This window comes from Vicugna pacos, chromosome X, assembly GCF_048564905.1.
Source record: "Vicugna pacos chromosome X, VicPac4, whole genome shotgun sequence".
NCBI lineage: Eukaryota > Metazoa > Chordata > Mammalia > Artiodactyla > Camelidae > Vicugna > Vicugna pacos.
In genome coordinates this window covers 61,156,047-61,175,008 of record NC_133023.1, presented here as the reverse complement: position 1 = coordinate 61,175,008, position 18,962 = coordinate 61,156,047, and the positions used below count along the sequence as shown (strand labels likewise).

The 18,962-nt window shown below is 34.9% G+C and overlaps 1 protein-coding gene across 4 annotated transcripts in view; it reads left to right on the top strand.

The window, feature by feature from the left end:
- Positions 1-5,077: 5,077 nt before the first annotated feature.
- The window catches only part of BRWD3 (bromodomain and WD repeat domain containing 3), a 120,480-nt gene continuing 106,595 nt past the window's right edge, over positions 5,078-18,962 (top strand). For all 4 annotated transcript variants that reach the window (XM_031671567.2, XM_031671566.2, XM_031671565.2 and 1 more), the window contains exons 1-6: positions 5,078-5,321; positions 5,448-5,506; positions 5,710-5,739; positions 6,146-6,205; positions 16,440-16,590; positions 17,953-18,051. In XM_031671567.2, coding sequence (XP_031527427.1) covers positions 5,291-5,321; positions 5,448-5,506; positions 5,710-5,739; positions 6,146-6,205; positions 16,440-16,590; positions 17,953-18,051 — 430 coding nt within the window. In that variant the 5' untranslated portion in view covers positions 5,078-5,290. The remainder of the gene's footprint in view (positions 5,322-5,447; positions 5,507-5,709; positions 5,740-6,145; positions 6,206-16,439; positions 16,591-17,952; positions 18,052-18,962) is intronic.

The window sequence follows — 18,962 nt, the reverse complement described above, 5'->3', positions numbered from 1 at the left end:
CAGTAATCAAAACAGTATGCTACTGGCACAAAAACAGACACACAGATCAATGGAGCAGGATAGAAAGTCCAGAAATACACACATGCACTTATGGTCAATTAATCTATGACAATGGAGGTAATACTATAAAATGGAGAAAAGACAGTCTCTTCAATAAGTGGTGGTGGGAAAACTGGAAAGCTATCTGTAAAAAACTAAAATTAGAACATTCCCTAACACCATGTACAAAAATAAACTCAAAATGAATTAAAGATCTAAACGTAAGACCAGATACTATAAAACTTATAGAAGAAAACATAGGCAGAACACTCGTAGACATATATCATGGTAATATATTTTTTGAACCAGCTCCTGGAGTAATGGAAATGAAAGCAAAAATAAACAAATGGGATCTAATTAAACTTCAAAGCTTTTGCACAGCTAAGGATACCATCAACAAAACGAAAAGACAACCTACAGAATGAGAGAAAATATTTGCAAATGATGCAACTGACAAGGGACTAATTTTCAAAATATACAAACAGCTCATATATCTTAATATCAAAGAAACAAGCAACCCAATCCAAAAATGGGCAGAAGACCTAAAGAAGCAATTCTCCAATGAAGACATACAAATGGCCAATTGGCACATGAGAAAATGCTCAGCATTGCTAATTGTCAGAGAAATGCAGATCAAAACTATAATGAGATATCACCTCACACCAGTCAGATTGGCCATCATTCAAAAGTCTACAAATTATAGATGCTGGAGAGGGTGTGGGGAAAAGGGAACTCTTCTATACTGTTGGTGGGAGCATGGATTTGTTAAGCCACTATGAAGGATGGTATAGAGTTTCCTCAAAAAGCCAAAAATAGACTTACCATGTGACTTGGCGGTTCCACTCCTGGTCATATACCCAGAGAAAAATAAAAATCAAAAAGACATATGCACCCCAATGTTCATGGCAGCACTGTTTACAATAGCCAATACATGGAAACAGCCCAAATGTCCATCAAAAGATGACTCGATAGACAACATGTGGTACACGTATCTGATGGAACACTACTCAGCTCTAAAAAAGAATAAAATAGTGCCATTTTCAGTACCATGGATGGACCTGAAGATCGTCATTCTATGTGAAGTGGGCCAGAAAGAGAAAGAAAAATGCCATATGATATCACTTATATGTGGAATCTAAAGAAAAATTTTAAATAAGGATACAAATGAACTAATTATTTATAACCTAGATGATTGATTTCTTGAATATGTGTAAGCATATTTGACTACCCTTTACGATTGGATTACTGCATTCTGTGGATTCTTATTTTGTGGTTGGCTTTATTCCTTTGATAACTATATAAATTTAAAAAGCTAAAGCTCTAATCTTTTCTTAGAAATAATGATCAGTACACATATGTAAACTAAAAGTAATATGCAGTATATTGTATGTATGTATTTACATGAAACATAATGTATATGTGTAGTCAAACTGCAATAATTCTACCTAATAAAACTGAAAAATGGGGGAAAAAAAGAAGGGCATTTGATGAGGTGAGGATGAAAAAAGTTCTTTAATTGAATTAAAAATGAATTTCTCCTCAAAAAATATATTAACATATTATAATGAATATGATATATTTAGAATCCAGGAATACATTATTTTAGTTATTATATAATTTTTAAAAATTTTAAGAACCTAGACAGAAAAAGACAAACTATTTACACAATTTGTTATATTAACCTTATTTACCATTTTTGTCCCTTCATCTCAGAATTTCCTATTTTTTCTCTTTTTTTGGCCATACTACAGAGAACTGTTAAATTTTCAACCTTGATTCTCCACTGAAATATGACTTTAAATGAGTCAAAATAAAACAATGATTTAGTGGGTTTAAGTATGCTTCTTCCAAAAAAATATGTCCATGCCTTATCCCCCAGTACCTGAGAATATGACCCTATTTGAAAATAGAGTCTTTGTAGATATAACTAAGTTAAGGTTCTCAAGAGGAGATCATTCTGGATTTGGGGTAAGGCCAAAATCCAATGACTGGTGTCCTTATAAGAAAAAGGAGAGGGAGATTTAACACAGGGACATAAGGAAAAAGGCCATGTGAAGATGAAGATAGAGATTTGAGTTAGGCTACCACAATTTCTAGTGATTTCCAGGCATGCCAGTAGTCATCAAAAGCTGGAATAAGGATTCTCCACCAGAGATTTTGGAGGCATTCCGGCCTGGTGATATTCTGACTTCAGACTTCTGACTTCCAGAACTGTAACAAAACAAATTTCTGTTATTTTAAGTCACCAAGTTTGTGGCAATTTGTTATACAACTATCAGGTAAACATCCCTGCTTTTTTTCTATGTAAATTCATATTTGCTTTAGTTTATAAAAATTTATTTCCCCTCCCAATTAAGCCCTTGGCCTCAGAGTTAAAACTGGAGATTTTAAATGCAACAAAATAATTCAGATTAGGCTTATCCTGAGAAACAAATGAACACTTTTTTTTATGTTTACATACACATTTTAATAAGTTTCTTTTTATCATCATAGTCATTACAGTCAAGAAAACAGGAGGGAAGATGTGCTAGTTTATTGATTTGTTGCTTATCATCTTTAAATTCTCCCTTATTGACTGCTCTATGAAAATGGATCTGGGCCATTTAAATATTTTTCTTTGGTCAGGAAGAAGTGAAGCTTTGTCAGTAGAGGGAACTTGAAATACAGTATAGGAAGAAAGGGTTTTGCTTCCTGCTTCTGGTGTGCTTACTGAGTAGGCTGCTCCTGCTGCTTGTGTGGCTTTCTCTACTGCCTGGCTCCTGTGGTGCATGGTTTGTGTAGCACCCAGCAGCTTCCCCTGGTACCCTCCCTCTGGCAGTTCTGTAGTAAAGTGCCTCTGGTGAGACACTTCCCTGTGAACTATTTCCCAGGTACCCTAGAAGGTTGATTCCAGAGGATAGGCTTTTAGAAAGTTCCAAAGGGCAAAATTCCAGCAATTTCCAGAGGTTGGAGTTTCAGCTAGTTCTGCCTGCAAGGTACCACAGCACCTTTCCTGTCACTGAATAACCCTTGCCTGGCTGTTTCCTCTCCAACAAGATATGGATCTTAGCCCTGAGTGGGCAGTAGGGATTGAGATTACTCTGTCTCAGCTCAGGGGGTAGTGGCTGTTATATCTGTTATTCTATTATATATTGTCTTTTATTCCTATATTCTTTTGAGTTCTTTTCATGCCTTACTAGGTAGTTCCTCATTACGCCAGTCTCCTGCTATTGTTAATAACTCTGTAACTTAAACTTTATTTCAATTACTGTGTACCTTTTCTCTCCTGATTGCACCAGACTGATACTGCAGCAATCACTGGAATAACAATGCCCTATAAAGTTTTTGAAATATGACACAAATATATTCACATGATTTTATAGCAATTCCTGTGAAGTGGGCATGGCCAATACTATTACTCATATTTCATAGATAAGGAATAAGGTTAAAAGAGTTTAAGTGAGTTGTCCAAAGTCATATAGTCATTTTTAACATTTGTAAAATGCAGATAACAATACAAACTACCTCTTAGGGTCTTATGAAGATTAAATGAGGTAACGGTTGCAAAGTGCTTATTAGTGCATGGTAATTGTTTAATGTTAACTGCTGTACATATTATACTTGATCTGTAAAATATATTCAGTGTGGTGTTTTGCTAAGCTACTTGCAATGAGTTATCTAGGGCTTATAGATCTTTTCAATATTTAATATTTTTCAATTAATGTCATTTGTTTTATCAAGTACTACAGCCTAATGACCAAAGATAGACTTATAAAATCACATAACTTGTGTAGTTATTTCTTTCTGAGGGGAAAATAATGCCTACAGTGAGAGCTAACCAACCTAGGCCAAACTTATGTCAGCATAATGCAATTCTAGGCCCACTGTGGTCAATGGCTGAGCTCTGAGTGAAGAAATCAAATCTCTAAGAATCCAGCCCTAACCTTAAAAGGTGAACCTTCAAATTTTAATATTTCAACATACAGCTTAAACAGCATTTCTGGTCTCATCAGGTTCAGCTTCTATTAATTACTTCTTTTGGTCAAGGCTGGAGGTGGGATCAGGCTACTAAGTAAGGGAAAGTAGGAAAGGAGACCCAATTTACAATACGTCTGTTAATTACTCTAAAAATCCTTTGAGCACTTAAGATTTCAGTTAGTTACCAAATATTAAAAGTCCGTACTGTACTGAGTATGGGGTTATACATTAAACAACAAATGGTGCCCCAACCTGTAGAAAACTACCTTGCATACAAATATGCAGTAATACATAAAAATTCATGGCTAACATAAAACACTTTGGCAGTATTTGAAGACACAATTGAAAATTATCCTACAGGAATGGGACAGCTATGGCATGTGTTAAACTTTCAGAAGGGGGAAAAACAAAATGCTTCATGTCTGACAGAAAATTCCACCTGAGATATTTATCAGAATCAGGGGACGTTTTTAGAACTGGTTTTTCTCTATAATAACGTGAGCCCTGCACCCTGGACTGCTAAGTACACAGTATTTTCATCTGGTACAAAATCATTTTAAAGAGAAGCTAGTGACAACGAAGTAAAGGCTTCTTTTTCTTCCTGAGTCACAAGATCCTCTAGCGGCTAGCCTCCTTTAGGTGGAAGAGATCGAAAAATCAAACCCCCTTCGGTGTCGGTAGGAAATCGAAGAAAGCATCAGAATCAGGTCGGCTCCTCAAATGTTCCTCATTGTAACTCCAGAAAAGGAAGGTCCCCAATAGGAAAGGTCCCGACTACCCTCACAGGAAGGGCAGCCGACCCTGGTGCTCCCGGTAGGGAACGTCACCACCGAGTTCAACGGCGGCTGCCAGAGCGTCGGCCGTCAGTTAGCACCTCCCCCTCCTTCCGGGAGCGGTAGCTAGGCAACCGTCGGCCGTCTAGGAGAGCTGCGAACTGGCAGCTGCGTTAGTGCCTCTGGCGGCGAACAACGAGCGGTGCAGGCTTCTCTTACAGTTTTTACCCTCCCCTCTCTCCACCTCCTTTGCCCCCGCCCACCCCTCCGCCACTTCGGCTCCTCCCTCCTCTTCTCTCTCTCCCTCTCCTTCCTCCTCCGCCTCCTCAGCTCTTGGGCTAGAATATCTATGGGTCGAAACGTGATGCGATGAATCCGAGAGAGACCGAAACTGGGACGAGAAGTGCGGCGGAAGCGGCGGGACTCCTGGGCATGGGGGCTTCACCACAATAGAGGCAGCGCCCCCACCCGCGCCCGCCAGCCCCTCCGGAGCGAAGCCCCCAAACCCCCTCGGGAAAAGGATGGCGGCGGCACCTACCCAGATCGAAGCCGGTGGGTAGCTGTGTCCGGGGGCTAAGGGGATGGGGGCTTAGCGCGACGGCTGTCAGTTTCTTTTGAAAAAGCTTCTATTTCTCTTCTTTGCCTCCATCTCAACCTCCTTTCCCCCTTCTTCCTTAGAGCTGTATTACCTGATTGCTAGATTCTTGCAGTCCGGACCCTGCAACAAATCCGCTCAGGTGAGAGGGAGAAGGAGATCTGGAAATCTTGGGGAATGGTCCCAATGGTGAAATCGAGGCAGCGGGGTGTGCGGTTCCGCTGAGGGTGAGGGAAAGACCGGCCTTGACTAGCCCTACCGTCAGCGGCTGGGTTCGAATTGAGGAGGGAGGAATGGGTTGATGGCCTGAGCAGCTCCTCATATCCGTGTTTCCCTTTTGCTCAGGTGCTAGTGCAGGAGCTGGAGGAGCATCAGGTACGGAGTCCCTTCGGGAAGAGGTGGGGAGGGTTGGGGTGAGTCTGGAGGAAGGGGAGGGTAAGTCAGGGGCGGAGGGCAGGGGCCAGGAGAGAGGCTTGGATCTGGGCACTCATAGCTGTTGTCACAGGGGTGAACCGGCTTCTTTCCTCAAAAGGGGCGGATATCGCTGGGGTCTTAACTCGCCCCCTCTTTATGCCTGTGGGAGGTGGTTTTTCAGGATTTCCTCCTCCTCGGCCTCCTTCCCCCTATACTCGTCTAGCTCTGAGACAACAGCTATCAGGCCAAGAGAAATAAAGACGCCAAAGGGTCGAGGACAGGGACACAAGCTGGGTCGGGTTGATGGGGAGCAGAGGCTTGGCCTTTATCGTTTGCTTCCCCCCCTTTTCTTTTCTCCGGCCCCCAGCTTATTCCGCGCCGCTTAGACTGGGAGGGGAGAGAGCACCGAAGAAGCTTCGAGGATCTGGTGAGTAAAGTTTTCATTTCAACTTGACCCAACTCTTTCTCCACTCCCTCCCCACCTTGTTCCCCCAACCCGCCCCCTACCCCTCAACCTACCCGGCTCTAGATCTCGATGCTGAGGCAAAGAACTGCCCCTTCCCCCCTCCCAGCGAGTCGGTGAAAGGGTACCTTGCCCTCCCCTCGGCCTTGTTTGTTTCCACCCGAAAACTTTGAAGAATGTGAGTTGGTTATCAGAGATGCCTTACTGTGGATTATGAATTTGTTACAAACATTGGGAAAGGCCCATTGTAGGGGGAAAAGGGAGAGAAACCAGGGGGTTATCTTGGGGCACGTACCAAGGACTGACGCTGGCCAATGGCAGCGTTGGTAACAGCCCGGAGTTCCGGATTAGTGGAAGAAAACTGGTTTCTGGTTGGTCCTGGCTTGAAATACGGGAACTGAGGCCAGGCTTAGTCTTTTTTTTTTTTCGGGGGGTGGGGGGGTGCGGCACGGCGGAGGGGGTTCGGGAAGGGAGTTGACGGATCCAGGACTGGGAAAAACGACACAATTAAAAATAGTAGGGAGCATCAAGCTAATTCCAAAATTTGCCGGGTTTAGGTAATCGCCACGGAATAAACGCATAATCGTTGTGTATCTCAGATTCTAGGAAATAGCTCATCAAATTATTATCAAATCACATTTGTGCAGATACAATTTCACTAAAAAATAACTATGGATTATGACCTTTTTGAGAATTGATGAAACACGATTTTGGGTTTACAAGGAGACAATGATGGTCATATTTTAAAATAGGATTTACTTTAGTAGAGGACCAAAAAGCATTGGATTGACTGTGTTGTTCCTCCTACAAATATAATTCATAGTGTAAATGCACTTTTGGCTCAGCATTGACACACACGAAAAGGTGATCCTTTTTATTTTTGGGAGGATGTTCCCTTGTGTTAGCCATTGGCACAGCGAACTGGAAGGAAATAAAAGGAGAAAGGATTGATGTTACTAAAATCTAAATTCAGCTATCCTTTCTTCAAATAAGCTCCAAATGGAGGAAAATCAGACGAAGTTAAAGAAAGTTGGAAGGGAATGGTAGACTCTAAATATAAATAAAGTGATTTAAATTTTGCTTTCAACAAAACAGTATTTAAATTGCTTTGGTGTTCACTTGATATTTCTCTTTGTATTAAATTACAATAATGAGGCCAGGCTAATTATTACCAAATCTGAGTAAATTTTATATCTGTAAATCACAGAAAATGCTATAATAATTGTGATAAGGATAAACTCCACCATCTATAATATTAATGGTAAAAAGTTCTCAGATAAAAATTATTTTTGAAAAACTGCATGTATTACCAGTTTATTTAATTTTTAGTCAGACTTTTTGTTGCACTGAAGTTCTGCCAAAAGGCAAAAACAACAGTGCCTACCAATGTTTTAACACTATGACTAATGTGGTTTTGAAGACAGAGTTTTATACAGAGGTGTACTGAAAATGTTTTTGTTTACATTTCTTTGTCTCTAAGTGGACCATTTTAAGCAAGTAGGGAAAGGAAACTTAAAAGGAAAAAGCTTTTTAAAAATTAACTTGACAATGATAAAAAGTAAATCAACATGAAAATAATTAAAAATAGTCTCCTAACCACACACACACAAACAAAAACAAGAAACAAAACAAAACCCAGTTTAATTAGACTTCCTTTCCTTATATTGTAAAGGCATATTTTCATGTAATTATAATCAATATCCACTTTAGCTTTATATTTTCGTATTAACACTTTTACATATACTTATCTGTATTTAAATAGTCATTGTTATTTTAATGGTAAGGAATGATTTAAGTTGCTGTGTGTTGAACTCTATTACCAGTTGAGTATTTGAGTTACTTCCAGTTTTTCACTACTATCTTTGCATAGTTAAGTCTTTCTGCTTTCTCCCTGTCTTTTTTTTTTTTTGAGTTGTTTTCCTGGACTATATTTCTAAAGTGGAGTTATCAGATCAAGGGTCCCATCCATTTTATAGCTTTTGTTATATATTGTAAGATTGCTCTCCAGAAGATTGTACTAATTTATAATGTCACCATCTGGGTACTTAGAGTTAATTTTTAAAATATTTTAAAATTTTTTGATGCTTTAGTAGTGAAAGTAGTCCTTAGTTGATTTAATTAGCTCTTAGTTGATTTTAGTTAGCTCTTGATTGTGGTAGTGGTTTCATAGGTGTAGATATCTATCAAAATTCGTCAAATTGTACATCTGAAATATGTGTAGTTTACTGTGCAGGAATTATACCACAATAAAGTTGTTTAAAAATATTTTGGTGGCTTTAATAGGTGAAAATAGTCCTTAGTTGATTTAATTAGCTCTTTTCCCCATTATTAGTGAGGCTTAAACTTTTACTAGTTATTTTTTAATTGTTCTTAATCCATTTGTGTATCTCTACATATACTTTTTGTTTTTTTGCAGGAGGGAGGTATTTAGGTTTTATTATTTGTTTTTAGAGGAAGTACTGGGGATTGAACCCAGGACCCCATGCATGCTAAGCATACGCTCTACCACTTGAACTATACCCTTCCCCATCCCTACATATACTTGATTTTCATATTTATCTACTGAATTTATTGTTTTTGTAATTCCTTATATATTTTTAATTTTTATATACACAGAATTTCTTCTATTGTTTGAACGTTAATCTATAGCTTAGATAGTGTATCTTTTTGTTTTTAGTTTAATTTTTATATTGTACACTTAGGTTTTTATTTTTCCACACTGGGATCCAGTTTTTCTAGGGATATTACATTTTGATAATATGGTATTATTTTAAGTCATATACCTAGTCTCTACATATAGATTTCTTTGTAAGGGATGATGAGGCAGGACTGAGTGAGAATTTGAATAGAAGGCAAAGAAGTGTAGTGGCTGAGAACTGAGTGTGGGTGTTTGATTGATTGCTAGATTCATCAGTTGTATTGTTGATAAAAATCATTTGAAATCTGACTTCCGATTTTGAGTGGCTTCCCTGTGGGAGAGGTGTTGTTTTTTTCTTGAAGTAGGTATTTTTTAAAGTGCTGTTATAAAAATGGCTTTATGCAGTGTGATCTTGGCTTTAGCTACACATTTAGGATTGAAACTTAAGGAGTATAATCTTATATGTTAAATTATATAACAACGCTTCAAACTTAATATGTCTTGAGGTATAAAAAGGAAAGAATACAAATGCATAATGAAGAGGTGAAGGAGTATAAACAAGGATACCAAAATACTGAAGTTTCATAATCATGTATACCACATATTTGAAACAAAAATCCTGCTTTTCTGTCCATATATATATAACTTTCACTTGAATCATCTATACTGCTTAACTTGATTTATTAAGAAGCCTATTAAAGGTAGTAAGTTGGATTTCTTCAGTACTTCATTACTACTGTTACTTAGTCTAGGAATCCCTCTTTTTTCTTATTTAATTCTGATGTAATGTTTTACTTATAATTTGGAACATAGGGGAAGGTGCTTTTTTGTTAAAGCTACTGGCAACCAAGTATTGACATATCCAGATCTGAAGTGCCTTTTAAAAAAAACAAGTCTGTACAAGAAATATTTGTCAGTTTATGTTGAACTGTAGTATTTTTGATTATGCCATTCAGAAAAAAATTTAACTTTTTAGAATTTTAAGTAATGATACAGGGAGAGACTTGAAGTCAGGGTGATTTTTTTTGAAGTTTGATCTGAACATTTTTCTTTATTTCTGCTTGACTATTATTTACAACATAATAATTAGATTTGCTTCTTACAATACATCTTTAAGGTAGATAACTTAAATAATTACAGGTATCCTTTCATTTGTGGTGACCCTGTTGAATTTTTGGCTTTTTGCTTCCTCCTTGGAGCTTTATTGGGGATAACAGAGCAATGAGTGTGTGTGTGTGTGTGTGTGTGTGTTTAAATGAACAGTTTTTGTTAATGTACACATTTTATATATTGAAATGGTGTCTTGGAAAAAATTAAGATGTTTTAAGATTTTAGAATCATTTTATGGAGAATCCTAACTTAGAATGGAATCAAAGACATAATTATCTTTAGGTATGGTATATATTTTTACATTTATTAAGCAGTTTTCATCTAGAGAATTGAAAGTACCAATTAGTGCTTACATTTGGAGTGACATAGATTGTATTACTTTCATTTCATATACAAAAGACTTGATGCAATTTTATGCTATTCAAAAAAATTTTATCGAAATTGTACGTTTACTACTATCTTTAAAAGTAATACATCTATGATGATATATGTCATTATAAGAATTTACATCTACATATAACATATTTGAGTTTAAAAGTGTTGTCACATTATCTTATTTGATCTTTACCAACTACTTCATTTTTTTTCTCATCAACTACTTTAAAACACTGAATTCCAGACATACCTGTATTTTTTCTTACCTTACCCAGCTCTTGTTCTCTAATTACTAGTAATAGCTTTAAATTGTCTATTAAAACTGTAGAATGATCTTTGAGTACTGGTAGCATGGTTATTGCATCTCTAAGTGTGGAAGCAATTTAAGCATGTGTGATTTATTAACTGTTACGTGGACACACAGCCATAGTTAGGAAGAACGCAGTGCATCATGGGAAACCAAAAAGCATATGCTGCTTGACCCAGTGTGTATATAATGGTGATAGGTATTATGGCAGACAGCAATCAATGTCTAAAAACTCATATTTCTCACTGTGGATTGCTTGAGCCACATGTACACTCTTGCTTTCTGTAATATGTTAGTTTTAGCTATTCATCTGGATTGACCCTTGGCTTTTTTTTTCACACATTGGGTCTAGGAAAATACTTTCAATGATTAAAATCCTTTTGGAGATTTATCATTAGTCTTGGGAAAATTGGTATCTCAGAAAGAGCTGTTAAAGAGTACGACTTTGGATTAGGTGAATGTTTCTCAACCCTTCTGATTGATCTCTTGTCCTAAACTTAATTTCTATACATTATTGATAATTTATTTATGGTATTTTAAATTACCCTGTTGAAGATGTTTTCTTATACCATTTAGTGTCTACCATGGTGCTTTATAATTAACTGGCTCTTAGTTATTATGTGTTCAATTTTCTTAACTTTTGTTAGAAGCATTTCATGATATATATATATTTTTAAGTTTACTAATCTGCTAGCTGGTATGGGGTTCTTTTTTTGGACCTTTCTCTACTGGGAAACTTCTAGAATGTGGGTGGGTCCCTTGTTCTTGCCTTGATATCATCTAACCTCAAGGATAGTATTTGTAGTGCTTTCTTGTGGCAATGTAACCCAGATAATACTTGAGCCTTGGGTGGATTGCTCTGGCTGTCTCATTCCTGAAGAAGTCTTAAAACTAAGAAAAAGAGAAAGAAATGCTATGAACAATGATTTATATTTTCAAAAGAAGTGATAGGAAGTCTTAACACTTTGTAGTCTACCCTGTTAATCAGTGGTATTACTGCAGTAGAAAGGCCCCTTTTTTCCTTTTGCTGCCAGTTCTTTTTTCCTTTCTCCTCCTTCAAGTTTAGAACATTAAAAAAACTCAACACAAATTGTAAAGATATACTATTGGATTATTGCAGATATTTATATTTTACTGAAAAGTGTCAAGAAGAAAATAAAACTTTTTTGTTTTCTTTTTTGTACAAGTATATGCATTTTTCTTCAAAATCAGAGTATCTTGAAACTCTGGATAAAGTTTTTTTTATTTTTTTAAACTTTTATTATTTTTTTCATGTTGTAGAGGAGCATCTTAAACACTGAGGAGATACTATGTGCTAGTCACTGTGCAAAATATGTTTACTGGGTGGGGGTGCCTTTCTCTCTGCCTGGAATGCCTTCCCTTCCTTTTCTCTGTTTTGTTAACTTTCACTTAGCCTTCAGGTATGAAACTGGACATGAACCTCTACCCCCAGGATAAATTAAGCCCTGTACTACTTTGCTTCCTTAGCTCTCTGTACTAAACCCCTGGGCACTAGTAGCTTTTGTTTGTTTGTTTGTTTAAATATGTCCAAATTTTATTGTTATACTCCCAGGCATGTGAAATGACTTCTAATCATTGTGGCATTAAAAAAATTACTGTGGTATAGTCAGTTTACAATGTTGTCTCAATTTCTGGTGTACAGCATAATATTTCAGTCATACATACACATACATACATTCATTTTCATATTCTTTTTCATTATAGGTTACTACGAGATACTGAATATAGTTCCCTGTGCTATACAGAAGAAACTTGTTCATCTATGGTCACTTGTAGCTTTGATTTGTTTCTATCTACAAGTTTGTTTAACCCACTGGGGTTATGGGTTTTCCAGACAGCAGTTTAATCTTTCCATTGTATCCCTATATTTTAAATGTCTGAATGCATCAGTGAATGACTGGTGTTTCTGTTTCATAAATAATATGAGGTGGTTATCATTACTCCCCATTTTATAGATGAGGAAGCACAGGCTCAGAGACTAACTTTGCAGGTCACATAAGTAGGAACTGGGGATGCTGGAAAAATTCAAATCTAAGACCTTTCTACTATATCACATTGCCAGAAGGAGTAACAGCTAGTAGAGCCTGAGTAATCCAGGCTTTCAGACTTCAAAATACCAAGCTTATTTTTCTACTATACTTATGTTGATGTATTTAAAGCCTTGCTTTATTTTTCAAAATCTGTTTTGTTTTCTGTCCCTAAATCAAAATGTCTTGTGACTAACTTTTTGTATATGCTGCTTCTATTCCACCCCACTCCCTGCAAAAATTTTAAATTTCGGATAAAATGTTGCATTTTACTTCTTCAGCATATGGTCTCAGTTTGATTCTTCATTTTACCTGTGTAGTTATGATTTTAGTTAAAAAGCAAAACACACAAACATTTCTGTTTTCTTTGTTTTTCAGTTACTTGTCTGATACTATTATTTCAGAAGGCCTAGGTAAAAATGCTGTCATTGCTATCTGAAAATTAGTATTTCAAATGTAGCTCTTGGTACAGGCCTCCTGGCCCCCTGAGATTAGGTACTTTTTGCATTTTATTCAGTGCCCAGCTGGATTCCTTTTAACTAATTATCATGAGTAGGATCATCTCTCAGCTCTCTGGTCTTCTCAGTTGTCATAATGATGCTGAAGTGTGGTAATTTCAGTTGTTAGATTTGCTCTTTAGGTCAGCCAGTCTTCCTATTAAGAAGGTTTATAATCTGTGTTTCACTTAATTTCTATCTGTTTATTCAAATTTATAGTTTATTTTTTTGCAGTCTTTGTGTTAATTACCTTCATGATTTTTTAACTGCCTTAATAGAAGTAGCGGTGGACAGGGAGACCCAGAAGACCATTGAACTTCACTTCTCTGCATCTGTTTTTCCTACTGTAAGATGTGGAATTAAATTGATTATATGTAAAGGATACTTCTGGTTCAAAGATTCTATAATTTAACTCCTTAGAGCTGTTTTACAGAATACAGAAGTTTATATTAAACCTGAACTTTGTTTTCAGAGAATGCTTTTTTGCAGCTCTCAAAGAACTTATGTTACTTGTTGGCCATCATATTCCAGAAAGAGAAATTTGGCTAATAACTGAAATTAGAATATTTTGAGTTTTAATAAGAACAGCTTATATAAGAGTAGCTTATAATGAGCCATGAATTTTGCAGAATATTTTTAATACGTTGAATATTACATTTTATTATATATTACATTATATTCGTATGTAATTCTAACACAAAATTTAAAAAAACTTAGAAATATAACTACTGAGGGTACATATGAGTTCTTATGCCTAAAAACACCTGTAAAAAATTTCAGCTTAAATCAAAACAAATGGATTGAAGTAATTATTAACTACCACTATGAGTCCTGAAGTTTGATTTAGAAGAAACTGTTATTGCAAGTACCATGCTGATATAGTCTGGAAACTTGTTAATGTTGTTTAAAAGAGAATGGCATGTTCAAATTCAAAAGTATTGTTATTGCCATTGTGGTGTTAGAATCTATTTCTCTAGTACTGTTTTGTAATCAAATTTTAATAGACCTTCAAGGGGGGAGAATTTGAGAGTAGATAAGCCTTGTTTTAATTGCTTAATTAATGATTCTATGTTTTTAAATTATTACTGAGGCATTGATAAAAAAATTTATATAATTAGGTGAAAATCAAACATCCTTGTTTTTATAAAATGAAGTAGCCGGAGTTGGGGGTAACTTAAGTTGTCAGTTTAAGATATAATTCTGACAGGTTTTCTATAAGAGGGTAATTCTTAAAATTCATATTAGATAACTCCCATTTTCTAGATTATACATTGGTGGGTATATTGCAATGTCTAGGGTAGTTACAGTTTTGTAACAAGTGAATAACTCTTGAGATGGTAATGAGACAAAGAAAAGAAACTTGATAAAAAAGAAAACGCCACTAAAGGCATCAACTATCATTGTGCGTTAAAGCCTTCATATTAACATTTACTTGATGAAAAGTAATGCCTGATATTAGAAGCCCAGTTCATACAAGACAGTGTTGGGGGAAAAATGGCACAAGCTATTATAGATGTTAATATGCAGTATTTTAAGGCTTTTTTCTTTGAGGTAACATATTTTTAGGAGTACTAACTATATTTGCATGTAGGTATATTTAGGAAATGCCCTAATGTGGAGAGAACGAGTTACACACTAGGATTTTAGGATATCAATGTCTGTAGACAACAAAAAATCATTTTTAGATCGACTCATCAGCTACTTTGACTTTAATATTACCTGTATATTTTACTTAAAGATAGTCTATGTAGTTAATTGCTTGGAAAACACACCTAGAGATGTGTGAAATAACTGAAAGAATTTGCTTGATCCTTTATACCAATCCAGAAGCTAAACCTTGTAGATGCAAATATAAAATAATCAAATTAAGTTGCCACTCTTTCTGAGCGTCACAACAGTTGCTCAGGCCCCAGTTATTTTGGTAGATTAAAGTTGTTTTTTGCAGAGACTTGTAAAGATAATTGGCAGGAAATAACTTTTAAAAATCAGAATAGAATCATTTATTCCCATAATCCTAAACACATGTTGGATTGTAGTTCTTCATGTTTCCCAAGAAAACAAAAAATGCGCCCTGATAGGAAAATCTAAAATTTTTCCTCTATGAATTCATATAATATTGTTTATAGATAGACTTTACTTTGGCTTTTATTTATTCATTGATTCAGTGAACAAATATTTATTGAGAACACAGAAAAGTCTCTTCTCATGGTGATCATTAAGGATGATTTACAAAATTATTTTGTGTTATCTTGTTCTTGACTTGATGGTATTACATTGATGCTTGTCCTATGTGATGGTAGATATCTATCTATATATATACACACACACACACATATATATGTATTTCTCTCTCTGTATATATATTTACTGTAGTACTTATAAAAATTGGAAATGTAGCTGTGAGTAATTTCAGGACCTTATGTCAAGATGATTGTGGATGCTCTTTTTATCTAAGGATTTTCAATATTCTCGTTTACTCTGTTTACTGTTTTAATAATTAGGTTTTATGATACACATTAGTAACGGACTCTTAGATAAAAAGTGAAAAACAGATTTTTTTATAATTGTCTCATCCATTTCTGTATTTGTTAACCATCTTCTGAAATTTACTTGTGTGCTTTAAAAATGAGTTAATGTTGCAGTGAATTTGAGTACATAGTTTAGTTCTTTAAAACATGGTGTTTTAAAATAATCATTAATCTGATACCATTTTTGTAGCCAGTTAACTTTTTTAGGAAAAACAGTTCTGCTTTATTAAGAAAATGTGTCCTGTTAATCAGGGACCTAGGTGCAAGTAATACCTTTTGTTTGCATTCTTATCATTTATATAGAATCTAGATTCTCTGATTATTGATCAGTTCATCACTATGGATCAAGTACGAGTAGAATTTACCCATAATCTTTGTACTTTGTTTTTAGACATGCTCATTTTTGCTGTTTTATAATGCTTATTGCGTAAGATTAACAGCAAAATAAATGATTTAATCAAGACATGTAGAAGTAAGTTAAACTAATATCATTTAAATGTTATCATTTGTTTAAGTGTGCTTAATTTTTGTAGTTGTTTCTTAAATGTGATTGAAGTAGTAAATATTTAAAATGTTATTTTTCTTATAGCATTTTTAAAATTGTACTTTGTTACATGATGGAACAGTTGGGTAATGCACTAGATTGATGGTTTTATACCAAATTTGTTTTCTTGTATTTTATTTATGCTTTTTAGGTGGCAGCCAATGCACACATTCCTCCAGACTACCTCCTTAAAATTTGTGAGCGGATTGGTCCTTTACTAGATAAGGAGATCCCTCAGAGTGTTCCTGGGGTACAGACATTACTAGGTGTTGGTCGGCAATCTCTGTTACGAGACGCCAAAGGTAAGATTTTTACAGTTTTTAGAGGAAGGAGTAGAAAGCATTATATTTTTATGTCAGATAAATGTTCCCATGCTTTTCTAATAATTTTCTTCTGGTTTTTCTCACCTTGCCAATCTTGTTTTTATTTTCCTAGTGTACAAGTAAATATTTTAGAGTCCTAAATGGAGCCCTTTTCTGTAAAACAATGAATACTGTAGAGGTAAAGAATATAAAATCTCTTTGTGATCCTGTGGAACAGAGATCTCAACAGATCGCTGCTCTGATTAGTTCAGTATAAATGCCTAAAATAATCTTTCATTACATTTTAATGTCCCTAATCTTTGAGTCTTGATATCATCCTAGTTATATTGCATATTTCATAACAGGTAAATGAAAATTATGATATATAAAGATGTTTATAATTGAAAATATTTAAACAAAAGTATCAATCCAGTGTTGAATAACACTTGCTCTACTCCACTATATTTCAGTCTTTTACAGATTTTCCCCAAAGTTTTAGATGGAACTCCAATATGTAAATTACATAGAAAGAGTTTTATGAACATAAAAATGTGAAATTAGATACTAAGGATGTCCCTTAGTGAATTTAATACTTCAGGTTTAACAACCAATTTATTTCCATGTTTCATTAGCATAATGTTTTTTAACTCCTAATTCACAAAGATAAATAGGTGCTTAAATAATATCAGTTTTTAAATATCTCATTTTAAAATTTAAGGACATTCTTCAGTTCAGTTAATTTGGAACCTTTCAAGGGAGTAGTAGAGTATTTTTATTTCAAAATTGAATTATTAGGAATATTTCATATTTGCTTGAATTTTTTGACATAAATGCAAAAGACAAAAATACAACTATTTATACTCAGTTATCATCTGATATGCAGTGTTGTTACCTGTTATGGCACAGCTGGCAGGCGCTCCAGAACATGAACATGCACCAAACATAAATGTTTCTGAATTTTACCTGACATATTTATGCTGAAGTTGTTTCCTTGCTTACATACTTTTATATGAGCAGACATGTATAAACCTAAAGGTCAAATGGCAGACTAATGTAAACTTAAAGCCTTGTTAATCCATGACATAGTTACATAAGATTCAAGTATATGCATAATAAAAGTTTTAGTTTTGGTCAGCACAGAAATAAAATATCTTGATGATAATATTAAGGCTTTGATGTTTACCAATCATAATATAGATTATAACATGTTTAAACATATGCATGTTATGTTTATTGTGGTTTTAATAGGTAAAATATATTTTAACAAATGAAATTGAAAACAGACATTTGCCTCTGAGGTACAGTTAAAAAAGAAAAAGCATTGTTCTATGCCTTGATTAACTTTTGAATCTTTTTGTATAGACTGTAAGAGTACACTATGGAATGGGTCTGCTTTTGCAGCTCTACATAGAGGGAGACCTCCAGAACTACCTGTAAATTATGTGAAACCTCCCAATGTGGGTGAGTAATGTCCATGTGAGTTATAAACATATTCTTGATTTGTTTCATCCTTAACTCATTATAAAGCCAAAAATAGGTACCAGAATTAAATTTGTAGTATAAACGAACTGCTTACATTCTTGAGGTGTTTTGTGGTTGGTCCAGATTTTTTAAAGCATTTTTATTTAAAGCAAATATAATCATGATTTTTCAAAAGGTAATCTTGTTTTTTTAAAAAATCATTTTCTTCCTTTCCCTTTCCTTTCTCCCCCTTCCCTTTTTCCTCTCTCCCCCTCCCTCCTTCTTTCCTTACTCTTTCTTTCTTTCTTTCTTTTTAGCAAAAGCATTTACTTTTTTATATACTTTAGGTGTTTCTAACCATATGGATGTCTATTTACATATTTCTGTTCTGAGCTCAAAGATTTTACAGGGAACCATATAAAGATAGATTTCAGAAGGAAACAAAAGTACACTCTGCTTATATCTGCTTGTCAAATTTATAATAATGTAATAAATGTTATGTCTTTATTAAAACAAAAAAAAATCACCCTTCCACTTGTAGTTTACTGAAATTCACATGTCCTGTTTGTATTATACGTGGGGTATTTCTAGCCAGACCATTATGAAGAAATACTATTAGTGGTTCCCAAGGAGATCTAACTAACAAAACCATTTATACCAACGTTAACTCCCATGAACAATGCATAAAACCAAGCAGCTAGATGAGTAACTGCCACTCTGTTTCCCTAATTTTTCATTTTTCTAAAAAATTATATTATAAATGCCTAGTGTCTAGAGAATATGCCTTAAATTCAAATTGAAAAATAAGAATACATTTTAAAGGGCTACTATTTAACATAATTAGTTCATAGAACTTATTTACCCAAGGGGTTAAATAAATTTAGACAAGACATAATTTAAAATGATATTTA